This window comes from Coregonus lavaretus (assembly GCF_964263955.1).
Source record: "Coregonus lavaretus genome assembly, chromosome: 6".
Lineage (NCBI taxonomy): Eukaryota > Metazoa > Chordata > Actinopteri > Salmoniformes > Salmonidae > Coregonus > Coregonus lavaretus.
In genome coordinates, this window is record NC_139993.1 from 60364685 (window position 1) to 60392005 (window position 27321).

The window sequence follows — 27321 nt, forward strand, 5'->3', positions numbered from 1 at the left end:
TCTGTAGTGCCTTGCTGTCGGAGGCCGAGCAGTTGCCATGCCAGGCGGTGATGCAACCAGTCAGGTTGCTCTCCTTTTTGAGGATCTGAGGACCCATGCAAAATCTTCTTAGTCTCCTGAGGGGGAATAGGCTTTGTCGTGCCCTCTTCACGACTGTCTTGGTGTGTTTGGACCATGATAGTTTGTTGGTGATGTGTACACCAAGGAACTTGAAGCTCTCAACCTGTTCCACTACAGCCCCGTTGATGAGAATGAGGGCGTGCTCAGTCCTCTTTTTTTTCCTGTAGTCCACAATCATCTCCTTTGTCTTGATCATTTGAGGGAGAGGTTGTTGTCCTGGCACCACACGGCCAGGTCTCTGACCTCCTCACTATAGGCTGTCTCATCGTTGTCGGTTATCAGGCAGACTACTGTTGTGTCGTCGGCAAACTTAATGATGGTGTTGGAGTTGTGCCTGGCCATGCAGTCATGGGTGAACAGGGAGTACAGGAGGGGACTGAGCACGCACCCCTGAGGGGCCCCCGTGTTGAGGATCAGCGTGGCGGATGTGTTGTTACCTACCCTTACCACCTGGAAGTCCAGGATCCAGTTGCAGAGGGAGGTGTTTAGTCCCAGGGTCCTTAGCTTAGTGATGAGCTTTGAGGGCACTATGGTGTTGAACGCTGAGCTGTAGTCAATGAATAGCATTCTCACGTAGGTGTTCCTCTTGTCCAGGTGTGAAAGGGCAGTGTGGAGCGCAATAGAGATTGCATCATCTGTGAATCTGTTGGAGGCGGTATGCAAATTGGAGTGGGTCTAGGGTTTCTGGGATAATGGTGTTGATGTGAGCCATGACCAGCCTTTCAAAGCACTTCATGGCTACAGACGTGAGTGCTACGGGTCGGTAGTCATTTAGGCAGGTTATCTTAGTGCCCTTGGGCACAGGGACTATGGTGGTCTGCTTGAAACATGTTGGTATTACAGACTCAGTCAGGGACATGTTGAAAATGTCAGTGAAGACACTTGCCAGTTTGTCAGCGCATGCTCAGAGTACTTGTCCTGGTAATCCGTCTGGCCCTGCGGCCTTGTGAATGTTGACCTGCTTAAAAGTCTTACTCACATCGGCTACGGAGAGCATGATCACATAGTCATCCGGAACAGTTGATGCTATCATGCATGCCTTCAGTGTTGCTTGCCTCGAAGCGAGCATAGAAGTGATTTAGCTCATCTGGTAGGCTTGTGTCACTGGGCAGCTTACGGCTGTGCTTCCCTTTGTAGTCTGTAATAGTTTTCAAGCCCTGCCACATCCGACGAGCGTCAGAGCCGGTGTAGTACGATTCAATCTTAGTCCTGTATTGACTCTTTGCCTGTTTGATGGTTCGTCGGAGGGCATAGCGAGATTTCTTATAAGCGTCCGGGTTAGAGTCCCGCTCCTTGAAAGCGGCAGCTCTACCCTTTAGCTCAGTGCAGATGTTGCTTGTAATCCATTGCTTCTGGTTGGGGTATGTATGTACAGTCACTGTGGGGACGACGTCATCGATGCACTTATTGATGAAGCCAGTGACTGATGTGGTGTACTCCACAATGCTATCGGAAGAATCCCGGAACATATTCCAGTCTGTGCTAGCAAAACAGTCCTGTAGCTTAGCATCTGCGTCATCTGACCACTTTTTTATTAACCGAATCACTGGTGCTTCCTGCTTTAGTTTTTGCTTTTAAGCAGGAATCAGGAGGATAGAGTTGTGGTCAGAATTGCCAAATGGAGGGCGAGGGAGAGCTTTGTACGCGTCTCTGTGTGTGGAGAAAATGTGGTCTAGAGTTTTTTTTCCTCTGGTTGCACATTTAACCTGCTGGTAGAAATTAGGTAGAATGGATTTAAGTTTCCACTAGGAGCGCTGCCTCTGGATGAGTGTTTTCCTGTTTACTTATGGCCTTATACAGCTCATTGAGTGCAATCTTAGTGCCAGCATCGGTTTGTGGCGGTAAATAGACAGCTACTAAAAATATAGATGAAAACTCTCTTGGTAAATAGTGTGGTCTACAGCTTATCATGAGATACTCTACCTCCGGCGAGCAAAACCTCGAGACTTCCTTAGTATTAGATTTTATGCACCAGCTGTTGTTTACAAATATACACAGACCGCCACCTCTTGTCTTACCGGAGTCAGCCGTTCTATCCTGCCGATGTAGCGTATATCCCGCCAGCTGTATGTTATCCATGTCGTCATTCAGCCACGACTCAGTGAAACATAAGACAACCTTAACATTAGGTCATCCAATTTGTTTTCAAATCATTGAACATTGGCTAATAGGATTAATGGAAGAGGCAGTTTACTCGCTCGCCGCCGGATCCTTACAAGGCACCCCGACCTATGTCCACGATATCTCCGTCTCTTTCTCCTGCGAATGATAGGGATTTGGGCCTTGTTGGGTGTAGGATATCCTTTTCGTCCGACTCGTTGAAGAAAAAATCTTCGTCCAATACGAGGTGAGTAATCGCTGTCCTGATATCCAGAAGCTCTTTTTTCGTCATAAGAGACGGTGGCAGAAACATTATGTACAGAATAACTTACAAATACCGCGAAAAAACACACGTAATAATTCAATTGGTTAGAGGGCTGTGAAACGGCAGCCATCTTCTCCGGCGCCATTACATTTGGAGTGGTGATGGTGATGAAAGAAATACAAGCTGAAATAAATCATTCTCTCTACTGTCACACCAGCCTTCGCTTTGGCTCCCCCTCCTGTCCAGCTCAGGCATTCGCCGTTGCCTAACCTGCTGCTGGCAAATGCCATTCACTCATCAACCCCGGACTTGTCTCGTCATCATTACACACACCTGGTTCTAATCCCCACTCTATCACTGTATATATACTCCCTCTGTCGTTTGTCTTTGTCGGTCATTGTATATGTTGCTTCTTTTCCTGAGAGGAATCTCGCCTACTATTTCCTGAGTACTTTATATTTTGCACTGTGGGTTTCGTCCCGCTTTAAGCTATGGTGCTTTAATAAATTCAGTAGTTCTAAACCTGCAACTGCCTCCTGCCTACTCCTCTCTACACTTGTGACAAGTTCATGTTGCAAGAGCTCTGATAGGTTGGAGGACGTCCTCCGTAAGTTGTCATCATTACTGTCTATGGAAGGGGGTGAGAACCATGAGCCTCCTAGGTTTTGTATTGAAGTCAATGTACCCAGAGAAGGACAGAAGCTAGCTGTCCTCCGGCTACACCATGGTGCTACCCTACAGAGTGCTGTTGAAGCTACTGTAGACCTTCTTTGCAAAATAGTGTGTTTTAATCAATTATTTGGTGACGTGATTATATTTAGTATAGTTTTATCTAAAAAGGATAACTCCTTTTATGTTTTACAATTTATATTTTTATGAAATTCTCTGAGGATGGTCCTTCCCTTCCTCCTCTGAGGAGCCTCCACTGGTGTAGAGTCAGTATAAATGTCTGTGTGTATTACAGTATGTGTGAGTGTTTGTATGTGTGTTGGAGTGACAGTGTGCGTGAGTGTGTAGGGCCCTGTGAGTGTGCATAGAGACCGTGCAAAAATTGAAATGTAGGTCAATAAAGATACAAGTTTAACTCAGATAGTTGCTTGTATACACCTTTTTGATATCTTTCATACTTTTTAAACTATTGAGGAGCTTTTTGTCCTCATTTTTTGTCCTCCATTCACTTTCATGGGATTTCCTCAACATTCTAAAGGGCCCATTGTGACATCATGACTTCCAACATTATATTCTATTCACTGTAAACAATGTAACTTTTGACACAAATCAGCTACTTTGACCACTTTCCCAACAAATGACAAAAATGAAATCTTAGTCTGCTTCTCTGCTATCTATTCAAATCTGAAATCAGAACAGAATTATCTTCTACCAATCAAACAGTACAGCTGTTTTAGTAACCAAATTAATATTGTCTGTGAACTTTTACAAACAACTGAAATTCTGACCGCTTTCCCAACAAGTTGTACAAAAAATTAGAGCATATGAAATGTTCCTCTACTTCTCTGCTACCAATCAAACAGTAGAGCTGTTTTAGTAACCGCATCAACTGCTTTTCTTCCTGCCGTTTAGACCCCTTTCCCAACAAGTTAGACAAAAACATAGAGAATGTGAAATCTTTCTCTACTTCTCTGCTTTTCAAATTTGAAATCAGAACAGGAATAGTTTCTACCAATCAAGATGTAGAGCTGGTTTAGTAACCACATCAACTGCTTTTATTAAAAGCCCAATGCAGTCAAAAATGTGATTTTCCTGTGTTTAATATATATATATATAAATATATATATATATAAATATATATATATATATATATATATATATATATATATATATATATATATATAAAGATTGTAATAATACTATGACATTGTGAAAATGATGATAATGCTCTTTTAGGGTAAGAGCTGTTTGAAAAAACCACCTACCATTTCTGCCTGTTTTGGTGCTATGGAGCTTTGGCCTTTCCATGGTGACATAACCATGTGGTAAATGAGTTAATGGACAAATAAGAATGGCAGTTCCAAACCTCTCTGCCAGTTACAGCTACTTTTTCCCCTACCCACTCAGACCAGTCCCAGACAGTCAAATCTAAATTATTGATTGAGAAAGTGCTCTTTACAAGGAAGTTATTTCTGTTTGTTTTTTTAATTGTATTTATTGGTTTTCAGAACATTCAATAAACTTTAATGTGATGTTAAATAATGACATTTTACAGCAAATAAACAATCAACAAAACAAAACAAAACAAAAAACATACAGCCTATACAGATGCTGCATCTTAATTTGAGGTAGTTTCACACAGCAGAAAAATAATCCTGCCACAACAGGAAATGTGAATTGTTGTGTGGATTAACCTATTTTTTAAACTTGACAATTGTTTCTGGGGTTATTCCTAAGATCTGGAATGCGGCACATGTCCTCCTCCTACACAAAGGAGGAGATCCCTCTGACTTAGATAAGTACCATCCAATTTCCAAGTGATCTTACCTTTCCAAAGTTTTAGAATCCCTGGCCAACTCTCAGTTAAGAACTTTTTAAAACTTCTCATTCTATTCTAAATGTACACCAGTCTGGTTTTAGACCTGGACATAGCACCGTTTCAGCTGCTACGCTTGTTCTAGATTATGTTCTAAATTGCTTAGATCATAAAAACGTTGGTGCTGCCTTATTTATAGGCCTTTCCAAGGACTTTGACACTGTTGACCATTACATTCTCATTTAAAGACTTAAGTAGGCCTGTATCAGGCTTCTTGCAAGTGGTTTGAGAGTTATCTGTCAGATAGGACACAATGTGTGATTTCTGATGGTGTCAAGTCTAGTTTCCTGGGGTCAGTATTGGGACCTGTTCTCTTTACTATTTATATAAATAACATTGGTCTATCTGTTGTAACTTGTAATATTAATCTGTATGCAGACAACACTATTATTTATTCCATTGCCCCAACTGTTAACTAGGATATGTTAAAGCTGCAACTTGACTTTGTTGCCTTACAGAAAGCCCTGGTTGGTTTAAAATGTATACCTAATGCGGGCAAGACTAAATACAGTGCATTCGGAAAGTATTCAGACCCCTTGACATTTTCCACATGTTGTTCTGTTACAGCCTTATTCTTACATTTATAAAATACATTTTTTCCCTCATCAATCTATACATAATACCCCATAATGACAAAGAGAAAACCACTTTTTAGACATTTTTGCAAATGTATAAAAAATAAAATACAGAAATACATTATTTACATATGTATTCAGACCGTTTGCTATGAGACTCAAAATTGAGCTCAGGTGCATCCTGTTTCCATTGATCATTCTTGAGATGTTTCTACAACTTGATTGGAGTCCACCTGTGGTAAATTCAATTAATTGCACATTATTTGGAAAGGCACACACCTGTCTATATAACGTCCCACAGTTGACAGTGCCTGTCAGAGCAAAAACCAAGCCATGAGGTCGAAGGAATTGTCCATAGAGCTCTGAGACAGGTTTTGTCGAGGTTTGGAACCACCAAGACTCTTCCTTGAACTGGCTGCCCGGCCAAACTGAGCAAGAAGGGCCTTGGTCAGGGAGGTGGCCAAGAACCCGATGGTCACTCTGACAGAGCTCCAGAGTTCCTCTGTGGAGATGGGAGAACCTTCCAGAAGGGCAACCATCTCTGCAGTACTCCACCAATCAGGGCTTTATGGTAGAGTGGCCAGACGGAAGCCAATCCTCAGCAAAAGGTACATGACATCCTGCTTGGAGTTTCCCAAAAGGCACCTAAAGACTCTTAGACCATGAGAAACAAGATTCTCTGGTCTGATGAAACCAAGATTGAACAATTTGGCCTGAATGCCAAGTGTCACGTCTGGAGGAAACCTGTCACCATCCCTACGGTGAAGCATGGTGGTGGCAGCATCATGCTGTGGGTATGTTTTTTTGCAGCGGCAGGGACTAGGAGACTAGTCAGGATCAGGGGGAAAGATGAACAGAGCAAAGTTCAGAGAGATTATTGATGAACACCTGCTCCAGAGTACTCAGGACCTCAGACTGGAGCGAAGGTTCACCTTCCAACAGGACAATGACCCTAAGCACACAGACAAGACAACGCAGGAGTGGCTTCGGGACAAGTCTCTGAATGCCCTTGAGTGGCCCAGCCAGAGCCTGGACTTGAATCTGATCGAACATCTCTGGAGAGACCTGAAAATAGCTGTGCAGCGACGCTCCCCATCCAACCTGACAGAGCTTGAGAGGATCTGCAGAGAATAATGGGAGAAACTCCCATTTGCAAAAATGTCTAAAAACCAGTTTTTGCTTTGTCAATATGGGGTATTGTGTGTAGATTGATGAGGTGGGGAAAACTATTTAATCCATTTTAGAATAAAGCTGTAACGTAACAAAATGTTGGAAAAGTCAAGGAGTCTGAATACTTTTCGAATGCACTCTATATGTCGCAAAAAATGTTTCAGATGGACTACATATTTATTCATTGGATGGTTCTCCCATCGATTGGGTTCCCACCAGTAGAGGCTGCTGAGTGGATGACGGCTCTTAATAATGGCTCGAATGGAGTGAATGGAATGGCATCAAACCGTGTGTTTGATGTATTTGATACCATTCCACCAATTCCGCTCCAGCCATTACCACGAGCCCGTCCTCCCCAATGAAGGTGCCACCAACCTCCTGTGGTTCCCACCTATAAATATCTCTGGGGATTTGGGTTGATGATTGAAGATTTAATGTTTGAAAAACATGCAGATGAGCTACATAGTTAGAAAGCTTTTAAGTGGGCTTCTTTTTTTTTAATAGATCTTGCCTCTCTGCCATCTTAGCAGAAAACAGATTGTTAAAGTCCAGTAGATCACTTCACTATTCCCATTTTGTTTACAAAGCTCTACTACACAAGCTTTCCGACTTAGCTAACTTTGCTGTTATGTGCATGAGGGTGATAGTTTGTCATGTGATTTCCTTTACAGTCCATTTAATTACTTAAAAAAATACAAGTTTGCATTTCCTGCTGTGCAGGATCATTCCTGCGCATAAATATACCAGAACACCATTCTAGATGTTACAGTGGCTTGCGAAAGTATTCACCCCCCCTTGGCATTTCTCCTATTTTGTTGCCTTACAACCTGGAATTTAAATGGAATTTTGGGGGGTTTGTGTCATTTGATTTACAGAACATGCCTACTACTTTGAAGATGCAAAATATTTTTTGGGTGAAACAAACAAACTGAAAACTTGAGCGTGCATAACTATTCACCCCCCCAAAGTCAATACTTTGTAGAGCCACCTTTTGCAGCAAGTACAGCTGCAAGTCTCTTGGGGTATGTGTCCATAAGCTTGGCACATCTAGCCACTGGGATTTTTGCCCATTCTTCAAGGCAAAACTGCTCCAGCTCCTTCAAGTTGGATGGATTCTGCTGGTGTACAACAATCTTTAAGTATTACCACATATTCTCAATTGGATTGATGTCTAGGCTTTGACTAGGCCATTCCAAGACTTTTAAATGTTTCCCCTTAAACCACTCAAGTGTTGCTTTAGCAGTATGCTTAGGGTCATTGTCCTGCTGGAAGGTGAACCTCCATCCCATTCTCAAATCTCTGGAAGACTGAAACAGGTTTCCCTCAAGAATTTCCCTGTATTTAGCGCCATCCATCATTCCTTCAATTCTGACCAGTTTACCCGTCCCTTCCGATTAAAAACATCCCCACAGCATAATAAATAATAACAATAAATTGGTCATTTAGCAGACGCTCTTATCCAGAGCGACTTACAGGAGCAATTAGGGTTAAGTGCCTTGCTCAAGTGCACATCGACAGATTTTTCACCTAGTCGGCTCGGGGATTAGAACCAGCGACCTTTCGGTTACTGGCACAACGCTCTTACCCACTAAGCTACCTGATGCTGCCACCACCATGCTTCACTGTGGGGATGGTGTTCTCGGGGTGATGAGAGGTGTTGGGTTTGCGCCAGACATAGCGTTTTCCTTGATGGCCAAAAAGCTCAATTTTAGTCTCATCTGACCAGAGTACCTTCTTCCATATGTTTGGGGAACACCAAACGTGTTTGCTTATTATTTTCTTTAAGCAATGGCTTTTTTCTGGCCACAATTCCGTAAAGCCCAGCTCTGTGGAGTGTATGGCTTAAAGTGGTCCAATGGACAGATACTCCAATCTCCGCTGTGGAGCTTTGCAGCTCCTTCAGGGTTATCTTTTATCTCTTTGTTGCCTCTCTGATTAATGCCCTCCTTGCCTGGTCCGTGAGTGTTGGTGGGCGGCAGTCTCTTGGCAGGTTTGTTGTGGTGCCATATTCTTTCCATTTTTTTATAATAGATTTAATGGTGCTCCGTGGGATGTTCAAAGTTTCAGATATTTTTTTATAACCCAACCCTGATTCTGTACTTCTCCACAACTTTGTCCCTGACCTGTTTGGAGAGCTCCTTGGTCTTCATGGTGCCGCTTGCTTGGTGGTGCCCCTTGCTTAGTGGTGTTGCAGACTCTGGGGCCTTTCAGAACAGGTGAATATATACTGAGATCATGTGATACTTAGATTGCATACAGGTGGACTTTATTTAACTAATTATGTGACTTCTGAAGGTAAATGGTTGCACCAGATCTTATTTAGGGCTTCATAGCAAAGGGGGGTGAATACACATGCACGCACCACTTTTCCGTTATTTATTTTTTAGAATTTGTTGTAAAAGTTATTTTTTTCATTTCACTTCACCAATTTGGACTATTTTGTGTATGTCCATTTCACGAAATCCAAATAAAAATCCATTTAAATTACAGGTTGTAATGCAACAAAATAGGAAAAACGCCAAGGGGGATGAATACTTTTGCAAGGCACTGTACACAGGTGAACAGGTAGACACAGGTCACACCAATAGGATCATGATTAGTCCATACTGTGAGTGAGAAGGTGCCTGTGGATCGCTCCGGAACTGCAACCCCCTCCTGTAACACCCACTGATCTCCCTCCAGCCCAGACAGGACTCTATGAACATCCTGCTGTCGTCTGGACTGCTGTGATAAAAATAACGTTTTTATTTGATTTAAAACTTTACCAATGCCTCCTTGTCTTCTGTACTCTATTATTACAATAATGTACGGTGTTATTATACTAGGAGAGTAAAGTGTGGCAGTCGGAATGTAGAAATGTGTGATTAAATATGTGATCTAACTGCCCAACACTCCAAAGTAATAAAGTTGATATAGTAATCTATCAAAGTAATCAGAGCAGATATATATATATTTTTTTACTTCAACTATATTTCACTGCTTCACTTAAGTAAAACATTTTCAACTTCTTCAACTCTCTTTTTTTTTATGAGCTAAAGCAAGTCCCCCCAAAAAGAATTAATAGAAAATTACCATATAGTTCTTCTTGGTTGTGAAGATACGTTGTTGTTTACATCATGGTGTTATCCATGAAAACTTGGCATGTTTCAGAATTCAAAGGTTGCTTGAGACTGCAAATTATAGATTTTTTTGTTTCACTGTTCTTACATACCTGTATACGGTAGACATACATTTTAATTACAAAGTATGTCCAGTGTAAATAAACTGGCATACAGGCATGTGAAATGGGACCAGTTGATTTGAGTAGTTGATGCGCCGTAACTGAGCAGCAAAGAAGGACATTCCTACTTATTTACTATCTTACAATTCATTCATTATCTCAACAACCAGCCATCAAACGTGCTTATTTCCTCATGGTTATGGGCTTAAAAAAGAAGACACCTGTACCATGTCAGATATAGAGTTGAAATGTATTACATTCTGAGCTTGAATCTCAAATATTACACTTTATATACATCACAGAAGACTGAAATATAACCAAACCGTTTGACATAGAAACACTGGATTTTCGGCGATTTAAAAAATAATAATATATATTAAATATGAAAAATATTAATAACATTCCACCCATGAGGCCACTAGGTAATTTGACTGCAGGAAACTACCCTGTGTGTACATGTCTGAGTCATCAGTGTTTATCTGTTTTACTATGGGGAGGCTGCTTGTTTACAGTAGGTTAAACTGCTTGTTCACAGTAGATTAAACTGCTTGTTCACAGTAGGTTAATCTGCTTGTTTACAGTAGGTTAAACTGCTTGTTCACAGTAGGTTAAACTGCTTGTTCACAGTAGGTTAATTTGCTTGTTTACAGTAGGTTAAACTGCTTGTTTACAGTAGGTTAATTTGCTTGTTCACAGTAGGTTAATCTGCTTGTTCACAGTAGGTTAATTTGCTTGTTTACAGTAGGTTAAACTGCTTGTTCACAGTAGGTTAATCTGCTTGTTCACAGTAGGTTAATCTGCTTGTTTACAGTAGGTTAATCTGCTTGTTTACAGTAGGTTAATCTGCTTGTTTACAGTAGGTTAATTTGCTTGTTCACAGTAGGTTAATCTGCTTGTTTACAGTAGGTTAATTTGCTTGTTCACAGTAGGTTAATCTGCTTGTTCACAGTAGGTTAATCTGCTTGTTTACAGTAGGTTAATTTGCTTGTTCACAGTAGGTTAATCTGCTTGTTTACAGTAGGTTAATTTGCTTGTTCACAGTAGGTTAATCTGCTTGTTCACAGTAGGTTAAACTGCTCGTTCACAGTAGGTTAATTTGCTTGTTCACAGTAGGTTAATCTGCTTGTTCACAGTAGGTTAATCTGCTTGTTTACAGTAGGTTAATTTGCTTGTTCACAGTAGGTTAATCTGCTTGTTTACAGTAGGTTAATTTGCTTGTTCACAGTAGGTTAATCTGCTTGTTCACAGTAGGTTAAACTGCTTGTTCACAGTAGGTTAATCTGCTTGTTCACAGTAGGTTAATCTGCTTGTTTACAGTAGGTTAATTTGCTTGTTCACAGTAGGTTAAACTGCTTGTTCACAGTAGGTTAATCTGCTTGTTCACAGTAGGTTAATCTGCTTGTTTACAGTAGGTTAATTTGCTTGTTCACAGTAGGTTAATCTACTTGTTTACAGTAGGTTAATTTGCTTGTTCACAGTAGGTTAATCTGCTTGTTTACAGTAGGTTTAAATGCTCATGCTCATCTCCATGAACAAACACTACAGGATTAACAGGCCTGGCACCGGCTGCCAAATACAACGTCAACACACTGACTGTTTCAGTTATGGTATCACTTCACAGGGAAGGACAGGCCCTTTAATATTATGCATGATTATAAACAGGTCTAATATCAAGAAACTCCTGTCTGAAGAGCCCATTAAGATCAATATCAATACGGATTAATAATTAGACATTAAAACCAGTCCACCTGAGGTTATTAATAATTACTATTTTATAAACTCAAGCAAGCAGTTACACGTGATCTACCACTTTAGCTGTTGCATTTTGTACTTTGAATACATTTTGCATTTTGAATACATTTTGGCTGTACTTACATATTTAGCACAAAGTAATTAAATTAACCAAGTCATTCCCGTCTAATATCTGGAGAATAATGACTAAGAAGGTGGCTACAGTAGGGACTGGGATGCAGTGGAGACTGCTGAGGGGAGGACGGCTCATAATAATGGCCGGAATGGAGCAAATGGAATGGCATCAAACACTTGGAAACCATGGAAACCATGTGTTTGATGTATTTGATACCACTCCACTGATTCTGCTCCAGCCATTACCACGAGCCCATCCTCCCCAATTAAGGTGCCACCAACCTCCTGTGCTGTAGTGCCAGCAGCTGGCATGTGATTAAGACGAAGTTTGAAAGGGAGGCATTGTGCTAATAGGTCACTAACCTAAGAGTGACCTGGGGTCAGATCCCTCTCATTATCACAGAATAGGAAATTACTGCATGCAGATACTGGATAAAGGACAGAGGGGAAAGCAGCATCGCTTTCAAATGACACTGGGCTTTTAGCATAGCAAGGAAAATTGTATAACGGATAGGGCTGAGATAATACCAGTATCGCAATATTTTTTCCATGGATTTTTTTTAAACATAAAGCAGACCAAACTCTTTGGTTCTTTAAAAACCTGCTGTATGTAAAATACTGTGTGCTTTAGCTTGGGAAATAAATTAATGTGACTCTGGATGACACCATAATGATGTTTGTTTCCAACATTTTCCTAAAGAAGTTAAATCTGTATTGTGTTTTGTTTCCTTGCCACGAATATTGGGATACTGGTATCATCCCGGCCCTACTAACGGATTATACAGACACGCTTATATATGCTTAGGCCAATGGTATTTATAAAGAAACACAGAAAAAGAAAATATCAAAATATTGTTTTAATAATGTGTGCTTTTAACAGTTTGAATGTAAAAAAAAATACACGGCAAATAGAAATCAAAACTTGATGGTGTTCAGAGATAGATGGGAAGGGTTGAGTGGAGCTGAAGGATGGGACTAAAAACAAACAAAAGATAACTATTGTAAACTATACTGTGTCCGTAAAATGTATATAGTATGTATATTATAAGCTGGAGGTAGAAGCCTAAGAGTTGTTGTCCATTAGTTTACTCCAATTAGTGGAGGGAAGGTAGGGTTAGGGGAAAAAAAAAAATATATATATATATATATATATATATATATATATATATATATATATATATATATATATATATATATTTATTTACAAAAAAATACATGGGGGATTGGAAATTATGCAGACAATTACATTGATGTAAGCAACAATCTATCTGCAATATTAAAGCTGATCTACCCCCTTAAAAAATATAAGAAAACAATACAAGTGTGAATGTATGCTGATGGAATATAGTTGAATATTTATCATTTCCAATATTTTCTGTTTTAAAATGGTATGTAGTTCTGTGTCTTACTGTGTCGGGTGACCAATTAAAGCCTAATGGTTCAGCTTCATTAGATCATTCTGCAACTAGTAAAAGTACAGTCAAAAAAAGTAAACAGATGACATGAATAAAATAGGTAGCAACTGTTGATAAAGAATGTGAATCTGTAGAAATGAAAAGCCTCCCACTGTGTTTCTTATTCTGGTTGTACCTGTGTATGCTGGTTGTACCTGAGTCCAACAAAAGGGTCACTTCTGCCCTCTGGTGGTAAAGGAAGACTCTACCATGCCTGATATTCTAAAAACTGTAGAATGGAGATTGCTCAACCAGCATGGGTAAAAGGTGGATTCAGTGCTCCGAAACATAATTTTTTTTAATTATATGAGAAAAAAATATTCAATTTTATTTGGAACGGCAAGCCAGACAAAATTAAAAGAGCATATTTATATAATGAATATGAATTCGGAGGACAGAAATTATTAAATATTAAAGCATTAGACCTATCACTAAAATCTTCAGTCATCCAAAAGTTATACTTAAATCCGAACTGGTTCTCAAGCAAATTAGTAAGATTGTCTCACCCACTGTTCAAGAAAGGCCTTTTTCCCTTTATTCAGATTACAACCTCTCACTTTCAGTTATTTGAAAAGGAAATAATCTCCCAAATGTCACTATTTCTAAAACAAGCCATAGAAAGTTGGTTGCAATTTCAATTTAATCCTCCAGAAACGACAGAACAAATAATGCAACAAATATTGTGGTTAAATTCAAATATACTAATTGACAAAAAACCTTTATTTTTTGACAGAATGTTTAAAAAAGGTATAATCTTCGTAAATGATATCATCGGTAGGACTGGTGGAGTTATGTCGCACATGCAGCTAACAAAAACATATGGAAATGTCTGCTCTACCCAAAATTACAACCAAATAATTGCAGCCTTACCGCAAAAGTGGAAGAGGAAAGTTGAAGGGGGAGAAAGTAAGGAACTTGTCTGTCGGCCTTGCATTAAAGAACATAATTGGTTAAGGAAAACTGTGATAAATAAAAAAGTATATCAGTTTCACTTAAGGACCAAAGGATTGACAGCCGTCCCATATAGATTGCAAAGTAGTTGGGAAGAGATCTTTGACGTACCGATCCCATGGCATAGTGTTTATGAACTGACACGCAAAACGACACCGGATTCAAAAATTAGAATCTTTCAATTTAAATTATTATATAAAATTCTTGCTACCAATATAATGTTATTTATATGGGGGATACAATCTTCCCAGCTCTGCAGATTTTGCTGTGAAGAGATAGAATCATTAGATCATTTGTTTTGGTTCTGTCCATTTGTAGCTTGTTTTTGGACACAGGTCCAGGAATGGCTAAAGGATTGCAATATTTACCTGGAACTAACCTTGCAGATAGCATTACTGGGTGATCTGAAAAGTCATAGTCAATCAATCAATAATATAATAATACTTTTAGCAAAAATGTTTATTTTTAATTCACAATCTGTAGAAGCAATGAGAATAGAAAGGTTCAGAACTTTTGTAAAACATCACAGTATGGTTGAAATATATATGGCAAATAGAAATCCTATATGGATGGTGTTAAGAGATAGATGGGAGGTATTGAATAGAGTTGAAGGATGGGACTAATAACAAATAACAACAAACAATAACAAAGATAGACAATAATGTAAGCATACTGTGTCCATAATAAGTATATAGGTTGTATGTTGGGAGCTTTTGGGAAAGAGCACAGTTAGAAAGATATGGCATTTAGAAGCAAACCAGATGGACATCATGAAAATGATCGGAGAGGTTGAGAGTAGAAGAAGTTCAGGAGCAAAAAAATAAATAAATATATATATATATATATATATATATATATATATATATATATATATATATATATATATATATATATATATATATATATATATATATATGGATATAGAATTATTGTAAAATTAACTCTGTCCATAAGGTGTAGATTGTAATTATAGACCGGAAGTAGAGGCCTGGACGTTGTTGTTCACTAATTTACTCCAAGTAGGGAAAGGATGGTGGGGTTGAAAAGTAATAAAGGGGAATATATATAAAAAAAATTAAAAAACATGGGGGATTGGAAGTGATGCAGACAATTACATTGATAGAAGATACAATCTATCTGCAATATTAAGCTGATCCATCCCCCCCCCCCAAAAAAATAAAAAAATAATAAGGTACAGTCAAAAAAAGGAAACAGATGACATGAATAAAATAGGTAGCAACTGTTGATAAAGAATGTGAATCTGTAGAAATGAAAAGCCTCCCACTGTGTTTCTTATTCTGGTTGTACCTGTGTATGCTCAGAGTCCAACAAAAGGGTCACTTCTGCCCTCTGGTGGTAAAGGAAGACTCTACCATGCCTGATATTCTAAGAACTGTAGAATGGAGATTGCTCAACCAGCATGGGTCAAAGGTGGATTCAGTGCTCCGAAACATAAACCGAGTATATGTACTGTAGCAGATGTGATTTGGAATCACGCTTTGTAACGAGGTAGCCTAGCCTGATACGTGTAAGCCAAATTGTTGCCCATGGAACATAAGGATTTTTATTTAGAAAGTTTGAGATTTACTCCACAACCAGCCCTGCCTAACACAGTTAGCCAAGCCCTTTAATAAACACATACACTACTGGTCAAACGTTTTAGAACACTTACTCATTCAAGGGTTTTTCTTTATTTTTGCTATTTTCTACATTGTAGAATAATAGTGAAGACATCAAAACTATGAAATAACACATATGGAATCATGTAGTAACCAAAAAAGTGTTAAACAAATCAAAATATGTTTTATATTTTATATTCTTCAAAATAGCCACCCTTTGCCTTGATGACAGCTTTACACACTCTTGGCATTCCCTCAACCAGCTTCATGAGGTAGTCACCTGGAATGCATTTCAATTAACAGGTGTGCCTTGTTAGGGGAGGGAAGGTAGGGTTAGGGGAAAGATATATATATTTTGTACTCCTGAGTGGCACAGTGGTCTAAGGCACTGCATCGCAGTGCTAACTGTGCCACTAGAGATCCTGGTTCGAATCCAGGCTCTGTCACAGCCGGCCGCGACCGGGAGACTCATGGGCGGCGCACAATTGGCCCAGCGTCGTCCAGGGTAGGGGAGGGAATGGCCGGCAGGGATGTAGCTCAGTTGATAGAGCTGTGGGGTTGTGGGGATGCAATGCCAGGGTTGTGGGTTCGATTCCCACGGGGGGCCAGTATAAAAAAATATGTATTCACTAACTGTAAGTCGCTCTGGATAAGAGCGTCTGCTAAATAACTAAAAATGTAAAAATGTTAAAAAGGTTAAGTTAATTTGTGGAATTTCTTTCCTTCTTAATGCGTTTGAGCCAATCAGTTGTGTTGTAACAAGGTAGGGGGGTATACAGAAAATAGCCCTATTTGGTAAAAGACCAAGTCCATACTATGTCAAGAACAGCTCAAATAAGCAAAGAGAAACGACAGTCCATCATTATATGGAAATGTCTGCTCTACCCAAAATTACAACCAAATAATTGCAGCCTTACCGCAAAAGTGGAAGAGGAAAGTGGAAGGGGGAGAAAGTAAGGAACTTGTCTGTCAGCCTTGCATTAGAGAACATAATTGGTTAAGGAAAACTGTGATAAATATAAAAGTATATCAGTTTCACTTAAGGACCAAAGGATTGACAGCCATCACATAAAGATTGCAAAATAGTTGGGAAGAGATTTTTGACGTACCGATCCCATGGCATAGTGTTTATGATCTGACACGCAAAACGACACCGGATTCAAAAATTAGAATCTTTCAATTTAAATTATTATATAAAATTCTTGCTACCAATAGAATGTTATTTATATGGGAGATACAATCTTCCCAGCTCTGCAGATTTTGCTGTGAAGAGACAGAATCATTAGATCATTTGTTTTGGTTCTGTCCATTTGTAGCTTGTTTTTGGACACAGGTCCAGGAATGGCTAAAGGATTGCAATATTTACCTGGAGCTAACCTTGCAGATAGCATTACTGGGTGATCTGAAAAGTCATAGTCAATCGATCAATAATATAATAATACTTTTAGCAAAAATGTTTATTTTTAATTCACAATCTGTAGAAGCAATGAGAATATAAAGGTTCAGAACTTTTGTAAAACATCACAGTACGGTTGAAATATATATGGCAAATAGAAATCCTATATGGATGGTGTTAAGAGATAGATGGGAGGTATTGAATAGAGTTGAAGGATGGGACTAATAACAAATAACAACAAATAATAACAAAGATATCTAATAATGTAAGCATACTGTGTCCATAATAAGTATATAGGTTGTATGTTGGGAGCTTTTGGGAAAGAGCACAGTTAGAAAGATATGGCCTATAGAAGCAAACCGGATGGACATCATGAAAATGATCGGAGAGGTTGAGAGTAGAAGAAGTTCAGGAGCAAAAAATATATATATATCTATACAGTGAGGGAAAAAAGTATTTGATCCCCTGCTGATTTTGTACGTTTTGCCCACTGACAAAGACATCATCAGTCTATAATTTTAATGGTATGTTTATTTGAACAGTGAGAGACAGAATAACAACAACAAAATCCAGAAAAACGCATGTCAAACATTTTATAAATTGATTTGCATTATAATGAGGGAAATAAGTATTTGACCCCTCTGCAAAACATGACTTAGTACTTGGTGGCAAAACCCTTGTTGGCAATCACAGAGGTCAGACGTTTCTTGTAGTTGGCCACCAAGTTTGCACACATCTCAGAAGTGATTTTGTCCCACTCCTCTTTGCAGATCTTCTCCAAGTCATTAAGGTTTCGAGGCTGACGTTTGGCAACTCGAACCTTCAGCTCCCTCCACAGATTTTCTATGGGATTAAGGTCTGGAGACTGGCTATGCCACTCCAGGACCTTAATGTGCTTCTTCCTGAGCCACTCCTTTGTTGCCTTGGCCGTGTGTTTTGGGTCATTGTCATGCTGGAATACCCATCCACGACCCATTTTCAATGCCCTGGCTGAGGGAAGGAGGTTCTCACCCAAGATTTGACGGTACATGGCTCCGTCGATCGTCCCTTTGATGTGGTGAAGTTGTCCTGTCCCCTTAGCAGAAAAACACCCCCAAAGCATAATGTTTCCACTTCCATGTTTGACGGTGGGGATGGTGTTCTTGGGTTCATAGGCAACATTCCTCCTCCTCCAAACACAGCGAGTTGAGTTGATGCCTAAGAGCTGCATTTTGGTCTCATCTGACCACAACACTTTCACCCAGTTCTCCTCTGAATCATTCAGATGTTCATTGGCAAACTTCAGACGGGCATGTATATGTGCTTTCTTGAGCAGGGGGACCTTGCGGGCGCTGCAGGATTTCAGTCCTTCACGGCGTAGTGTGTTACCAATTGTTTTCTTGGTGACTATGGTCCCAGCTGCCTTGAGATCTGGGCTGATTCCTCACCGTTCTCATGATCATTGCAACTCTACGAGTTGAGATCTTGCATGGAGCCCCAGGCCGAGGGAGATTGACAGTTCTTTTGTGTTTCTTCCATTTGTGAATAATCGCACCAACTGTTGTCACCTTCTCACCAAGCTGCTTGGCGATGGTCTTGTAGCCCATTCCAGCCTTGTGTAGGTCTACAATCTTGTCCCTGACATCCTTGGAGAGCTCTTTGGTCTTGGCCATGGTGGAGAGTTTGGAATCTGATTGATTGATTGCTTCTGTGGACAGGTGTCTTTTATACAGGTAACAAACTGAGATTAGGAGCACTCCCTTTAAGAGTGTGCTCCTAATCTCAGCTTGTTACCTGTATAAAAGACACCTGGGAGCCAGAAATCTTTCTGATTGAGAGGGGGTCAAATACTTATTTCCCTCATTAAAATGCAAATCAATTTATAACATTTTTGACATTTGTTTTTCAGGATTTCTTTGTTGTTATTCTGTCTCTCACTGTTCAAATAAACCTACCATTAAAATTAAAGACTGATCATTTCTTTGTCAGTGGGCAAACTTTCTAACTTCTATATTCTAATGTAACTGATAACCTCTCTATATTCTAATGTAACTGATAACCTCTCTATATTCTAATGTAACTGATAACCACTCTATATTCTAATGTAACTGACAATCACTCTATATTCTAATGTAACTGATAACCACTCTATATTCTAATGTAACTGATAACCACTCTATATTCTAATGTAACTGATAACCACTCTATATTCTAATGTAACTGGTAACTACTCTATATTCTAATGTAACTGATAACCACTCTATATTCTAATGTAACTGATTTATATTCTAATGTAACTGATACCCACTCTATATTATAATGTAACTGATAACCACTCTATATTCTAATGTAACTGATAACCACTCTACACTATAATGTAACTGATAACCATTCTATAGACTAATTACTAGAATCTTTGTTCTGATTGACGCAAGCCATACTTAGTCTGCAACGAGAACATATTGCAATGCCTAGCTACATATTTGAGTAGTGTTTGAACGCTGTACGGTAGTTCATGGTTATGTAAACACATTGCAACTGCTGACTAATAACATGTGGTGCAGACAAGGATGGGGGTAGTCCTTATTGAGAAACAGAGGTAGGGGGTCACTGCTCCCGAGTGGCGCAGTGGTCTAAGGCACTGCATCGCAGTACTAGCTGTGCCACTAGAGATCCTGGTTCGAATTCAGGCTCTGTCGTAGCCGGCCGCGACCGAGAGACCCGTGGACGGCGCACAATTGGTCCAGTGTCGTCCAAGGTAGGGGAGGGTTTGGCCGGCAGGGATGTGGGTTCGTTTCCCACGTGGGGCCAGTATGAGGAAAAAAACAAACATGTATGCATTCACTAACTGTAAGTCGCTCTGGATAAGAGCGTCTGCTAAATGACTAAAATGTAAAAATGTCTATGGGTCACATAAAGGACAACTCAGGAAGTTCAACAACTCAATATTACCCAACAGCTAAACACATGTTTTCTGACTTCTCGGTTAAACCCTCATACTACCGACTGTGGTAATTTTGACCCCAGAGGCATATTTTTTTATCAAAGCCCAAGGGTGGTTTATTAAATTCTTCTAATTTTTCATGATTTTGTCATTTAACTTGTTCTTAACAAATATAAATCATTGTTTAGTGTTACTGTATCAATAATTCAAGTATTTTGGGGTCATTTTGACCACATCAAAAACACCTAATTCCGCCTATAGTAATTTGATAAATAGGACCCTTATTTTAATCCAGGTTTCTTTGGAGACATAATGACAAGTTTCCATACCACTAGAGGGTGGAGGGGGACCTGTTTTAGAGATTATGACAAGATATACAAATCATTTGCCAAGATACTGTATAACACCCCATGCACTTGCCTAAGATTGTACTTTGTTATACTACATATGGAATGACTGTACAAAACCAAAATCACCTTATTGCTGTGCAAAAAAATGTTGTGCCAATGGTATACAAAGTTTGCCAATGATATAAATACTTGATAGAACTATATGCTTAGTTTCAGTCAAAACAGCTCATAAAATTATGTCAGTGTTATGAATACTTGGTAGAACTGTAGTACAGAAACCAGCTACCCTCTGAATGTACACATACTGCTGTATTGGTGTGTATTTCCTGTTATTCTACAGGAAATGTTACATAAATACCAGAATTCCTCTAATACCCACCAATATTATATATGTTCAACTTGTTATGGAATGTGGGTTGCTATAACATTTTGTTTGAAGGAATTTTTAGTAGTTGGGCTTGCTTTTTGAAGCAAGGCCCTACCAATCCCATTGCTTCACTAGCAGCAATGCTAATGCTGGCTGTGGGGTAAATACATAAAGAAAACTGAGCCATATGCTTGGTCATTGTCTCTCAGAATCAATGGATGAATCGCTTTTTGACAATAAAATTAAGCATATTTATAATGTTGGTGTACCACCCCTTTAAATCTTTTTACCACATAGAAATTACCAAATTCAAAAAATGAAATGATACTACAATTAAATGATGGTAAATCAGCTTTTTTGTACTAATGTGGATTGTATTCTCGAAAAAAAGCTGCATTTTTGTTTTACAGAATATGCAGAATATGTTTTTTTATTTTATTTCAGATAACATTATTTACATGCCTAATGATGTTTTGATAAAAATTAAGTAGATTTGTTGACCCCAGTTGGTAATCCATGTATGTAAAATGTTGGTAGTATTAGAGTTAAATCAGGGCAGATTTCAGTCTGTCACTTATGTTGTCCTGAAAAGTCCCTCACTAAAAATGCTACTATATTTTAATTGAAAATTGAGTTTTATCTCATAATGCCAGTAGTGTGGTTTCAAAGGTTGGAAGCCTCAGATTAAGCCATCTATTTGGTTACTGCAAATGATTACCGGAGGTTTACATAACAAATGAACCATTTTCTGGAATACTTTATTTATTCAGTAAAAGACAAACAAGTCAGATCCAGTTTCCACATTCAGAGACATTCATTTAAAACATACATTAGCTACATTTATTGTCACAATAAAATTATGTTTTTGATTATGTTCAAAATTTCAGCAACACAATACCCTTATTGAGAGCAATGGTTTCAGGTTCTCCAGTAGAATAGAAAGGCTGAATATAATCGATGCACACTTTGGGTTTTCAACTTGTAAATAGTACACAGTGGATTTGGCAATGGAAATATCCAGATGCCGGGAAATGTGCAATGATAACAATTCCCAACAAAACATTGTAGTTTTGCCAGACCTAACAACTCCCTCCCTCAGGCTTAGTTGTTTGTCTTTCACAACACTGTTCGCTTTCCGTGACCCTTGGTGTCTCAACCAGACATCATGTGGTCACTTGCCCTTCTCCCCCATCCCCTCCCCTCCTCGTCTTTCTCCATTTACAGTTATCCTCTACTTCCACCTCTGCATGCCCCTGCAGCCTGTGGCTCACTGTGTTACAATACAGGACATGTGTTACCTTCTAATTTTAGTGTGCTGTGTGTGTGATGCGTGATTTGAAGGAGTCAGGCGCAGGAGGGTAAATCACAGTATACAGAGTTTATTCCGTAATCCAGCGTAACTAGTCCAGTGCGCAAAACAGGCGCACTGGAACAAACATGCACACAGGGGAAAATACTCCAGCAATACAAAATACTGAGCTCAACCGAGCTACTAATCCTCACAATGAACAATCACCCACAAGAACAAGGGGGGCAGAGGGAACACTAAACACGTACTAATGAGGGGAATATGAACCAGGTGTGTGTAATTGACAAGACAAGACATATGGAATGATGAGATATGGAGCGGCAGTGGCTAGAAGGCCGGTGACGACGAACGCCGAAGTCTGCCCGAACAAGCAGGGGAGGCAGCTTCGGAGGAAGTCGTGACAGTGTGTTGCTGCTGAGTTGCGTGACGGACTGTAACTTGAGAGGGCTCTGGCAAATCATTAACCGACAGGAGTTCATTTAACTACTGCAACTCTGTCTGTGACCCACAACATCCCAACACTCTCACTGGTGACAGACAACAGGCGATGAAGTCAAAATGCGATTGATAACTCTCAGCTTTGTCCTTGCACTGTGGTTTTGTACACTCACCTTTGTGAAAGGTCAAGGTAAGATATCTCTGCCTGACTGAAATATTACAGATATAAGAAGTTATGTTTGGTTTGTGTAATTTTCCATGCATGCATCGGTGAGACAGCATGTCGAGTTCACACTTCGGATCATGTTGAAATCAGTTCTTACCAACGTATGGAAAAAATTGTGTTTGACCAGATACAATGTTATTTCTCTGTGAATAATTTAACAACTGTCTTTAAGCACGCTTATAGAGAAGGGCACTCAACATGTACTGCCCCGACACAAATGACTGATGATTGGCTGAAATAAATTGATAATAAGATGATTGATGGAGCTGTTGTGTTAGACTTCAGTGCAGCCTTTGATATTATTAACCATCATCTGTTATTGAAAACTCACATGTTATGGCTTTCCATCATCGGCCATATCACGGAGTGAGACCTATCTATCTAATAGACACAGGGTTTTCTTTAACCTCTTAAGGATCAGACCCGTTTTTTCAATTTTCGCCTAAAATGACATACAAAAATCTATCTGCCTGTAGCTCAGGACCTGAAGCAAGGCTATGCATATTCTTGATACCATTTGAAAGGAAACACTTTGAAGTTTGTGGAAATGGGAAATTAATGTAGGAGAATGTAACACATTAGATTTGGTAAAAGATAATGCAACATAAAAATATGCTTTTTCTATGTTATTTTTTTGTTCCATCATCTTTGAAATGCAAGAGAAAGGCCACAATATAATATTGCAGTTTAGGCGCAATTTTGATTTTGTCCACTAGATAGTAGCAGTGTGTGTGCAAAGTTTCAGATTGATCCATTGAAGCATTGCAATACTGGACTATTTTGTATCAAGTCTGCCCAAATGTGCCAAATTGGTCAATTGATACATTTTCAAGTACATAACCATAGAGAACATACACAAATTATATGGTAATACAAAATGTAAGTTTACACACTCCCAGGAATGTCATACATGATGGATCATTAGCTTATACACTCACTTTCACACATCGGGGTGGGTGTGGAGCCAGAGACAGCAGGGGTTCAAACTGTAGAACCCAATTCCCACATTTGAATATAAAAATGGATTTGTTCAAACAAAACTATGCTATATTTTATCTCTGGGACCCTTAAGATGACAAATCAGTGCAAGATTACTGAATGTAAGTACATTATTTACCTTCAGAGGTGAATGTACCAAACCAGTTGCTGTGATTCGTTTTTTGTTGTAATGCACTCTCCTCAAACAATAGCATGGTCTTTTTTCAATGTAATAGCTACTGTAAATTGAACAGTGCAGTTAGATTAACCATAATTTTAGCCTTCTGCCCATATAAGACATGTCTACAGTGCCTTGCAAAAGTATTCATCCCCCTTGGCGTTTTTTCTATTTTGTTGAATTACAACCTGTAATTTAAATGGATTTTTATTTGGACTTAATTCAATGGACATAGACAAAATAGTCCAAATTGGTGAAGTGAAATGAAAAAAATAACTTGTTTCAAAAAATTCTAAAACATAAATAACGGAAAAAGTGGTGCATGCATATGTATTCACCCACTTTGCTTTGAAGCCCCTAAATAAGATCTGGTGCAACCAATTACCTTCAGAAGTCACATAATTAGTTAAATAAAGTCCACCTGTGTGCAATCTAAGTGTCACATGATCTGTCACATGATCTCAGTAAATATACACCTGTTCTGAAAGGCCCCAGAGTCTGCAACACCACTAAGCCAGGGGCACCACCAAGCAAGCGGCACCATGAAGACCAAGGAGCTCTCCAAACAGGTCTGGGACAAAGTTGTGGAGAAGTACAGATCAGGGTTGGGTTATAAAAAAATATCAGAAACTTTGAACATCCCACGGAGCACCATTAAATCCATTATTAAAAGTGAAGCATGGTGGTGGCAGCATCATGCTGTGGGGATGTTTTTCATCGGCAGAGACTGGGAAACTGGTCAGAATTGAAGGAATGATGGATGGAGCTAAATACAGAAAAATTCTTGAGGGAAACCTGTTTCAGTCTTCCAGAGATTTGAGACTTGGACGGAGGTTCACCTTCTAGCAGGACAATGACCCTAAGCATACTGCTAAAGCAACACTCGACTGGTTTAAGGGGAAACATTTACATGTCTTGGAATGGCCTAGTCAAAGCCCAGACCTCAATCCAATTGAGAATCTGTGGTATGACTTAAAGATTGCTGTACACCAGCGGAACCCATCCAACTTGAAGGAGCTGGAGCAGTTTTGCCTTGAAGAATGGGCAAAAATGCCAGTGGCTCGATGTGCCAAGCTTATAGTGACATACCCCAAGAGACTTGCAGCTGTAATTGCTGTAAAATGTGGCTCTACAAAGTATTGACTATGGGGGGGTGAATAGTTATGCACGCTCAGGTTTCTATTTTTTTTTGTCTTATTTCGTCAAAGTGGTAGGCATGTTGTGTAAATCAAATGATAGAAACCCCCCCAAAAATCAATTTTAATTCCAGGTTGTAAGGCAACAAAATAGGAGAAATGCCAAGGGGGGTGAATACTTTCGCAAGCCACTGTATGTCCTGAAAAGTTTGCTGTTACTTACAACAGTCATGCTAATCACATTAGCGCACGTTAGATCAACCATCCCGTATACGGGACACTGATCCCGTAGAGGTTAATGGAAGCTTCTCTAACGTAAAAGATATCAAGTGTGGTATTCCACAAAGGAGCTGTCTTAGCTTTTTACTGTTTTCTGTTTTTACTAATGATCTACCACTAGCCTTAATCAAAGCCTGCGTGTCTATGTACGCAGATGATTCAACATTATACACACGGTGGTCCCAGGTAGCTAGTGAAATCACTGCAACCCACTGCAAAGAACTGTAGTCAGTTTTAGAATGGGTGGCTAGTAATAACCTAGTCCTGAACATATCTAAAAACCAAAATCACTGAATTTGGTACATGTCATTCCCTAAGTACTAGACCTCAGCTGAATCTTCTAATTAATGATGTGACCATTGAGCAAGTAGAGGAAACTAAACTTATTGGTGTTACCTTAGATTGTAAACTGTCATCGTCAAGGCATTTTATTAAATTGTTGTTAATATGGGGAGTGGTCTGTCAGTGGTAAAAATATACCCTGCATTTTTAACACCACGCTGGACTAAACAATTTCTGCAGGCTATAGTTTTATCACATCTTGACTATTGCCCGGTTATAAGGTCAGGTGCTGAAAAGAAGGACAGAGGAAAGCTGCAGCTGGTCCAGAACAGAGCAGCACACCTTGTCCTTCACAGTACACCAAGGGCTAATTTGAACAATATGCATGCAAGTCTCTCTTGGCTCAAAGTAGAGGAGAGACTGTATCACTTCTTGTTTTTATGAGAAATATTACTGTGTTGAAAAATTCCAAATTGTCTGTATAATCAACTAACATACAGTTCTGACATACATACTTACCCCAACAGACAAGTCACAAGGGGTCTCTTCACAGTCCCCAAATTCAAAACAAATTTAAGGAAACTCATATATAGAGCCATGGAACTCTCTTCCATCTCAAATTACTCAAGCAAACAACAAAATTAGCTTTAAAAACAAATGAAACATCACCTCACGGCACAACGCCTCTCCCCTATCTGACCTAAATAACTTGTATGTATATGTAGTACTGATATAATGCATGCAAGTGTCTCTCTGTTTCGTCATGTTTTGTCACTACAGGACTTGTTTGGTTATATTATTCTTATTTTAAATGTATGTAGTTCTGTCCTTGAGCTGTTCTTGTCAATTAATGTTCTGTATTATGTCACCTTTAATGTTTTGTGTGGACCCCAGGAAGAGTAGCTGCTGCTATAGCAACAGCTAATGGGGATCCTAATAAATAAATAAATAAAATAAATAAGATATGATGGGTTTATGCATCACCCTTGGCATTGCATATTTCAAGATGTTTTAATAAGTCTATTTTGCATTCCATGTTATTTACACCTGTAACTGTGTGTACCTCACAGATTGTTTAAGAAATGCATTTATAAAGAATCCTGACCATGCAAAATTAGACGTTTCCAAGCTAGAAGACACTGCCAGCGACAAAAGAGTGAGGTTGCCCTGCGCTATTGGCTACGTAGGTTTCTTTAGATTCAAATGCAACAAGGGAGACTGGGAAAAAGAAGAAGGTGGTCGAAAATGTGAACGTAAGTCTATGCCCATCCCATCCCTAACGGAGGTTTAGAATGACATGATATGCATTGCATTTGACAAATTACTTTTAAAGTCAATTCTGATTACAAAATTATAATTTACTGTATGTGAAATTCCATATTGCAGATGGATGATCATGAACTGTCAATTATAATATACACAAAAAACTAATAATAGCGGAGTATGTAGATGTTGGACCAATATGTTTTTGTTGAATGTTCTTTGGGCTAAAAGCAGTTGTTTCCTCTGTTATTGTTTGCAGCTAAGTCATGTGGGCATCCAGGAGACACACCAAATGGAGACTTCCATCTTTC

At 39.2% G+C, this 27321-nt stretch overlaps 1 protein-coding gene across 3 annotated transcripts in view; it reads left to right on the plus strand.

Moving 5' to 3' along the window:
- Positions 1-22722: 22722 nt before the first annotated feature.
- LOC311130648 (complement factor H-like) overlaps positions 22723-27321 on the plus strand; it is a 264401-nt gene continuing 259802 nt past the window's right edge. For all 3 annotated transcript variants that reach the window (XM_084163437.1, XM_084163438.1, XM_084163439.1), the window contains exons 1-3: positions 22723-22858; positions 26818-27000; positions 27270-27321. The exon at positions 27270-27321 is cut by the window's right edge and continues 54 nt beyond it. In XM_084163437.1, coding sequence (XP_084019563.1) covers positions 22789-22858; positions 26818-27000; positions 27270-27321 — 305 coding nt within the window. In that variant the 5' untranslated portion in view covers positions 22723-22788. The remainder of the gene's footprint in view (positions 22859-26817; positions 27001-27269) is intronic.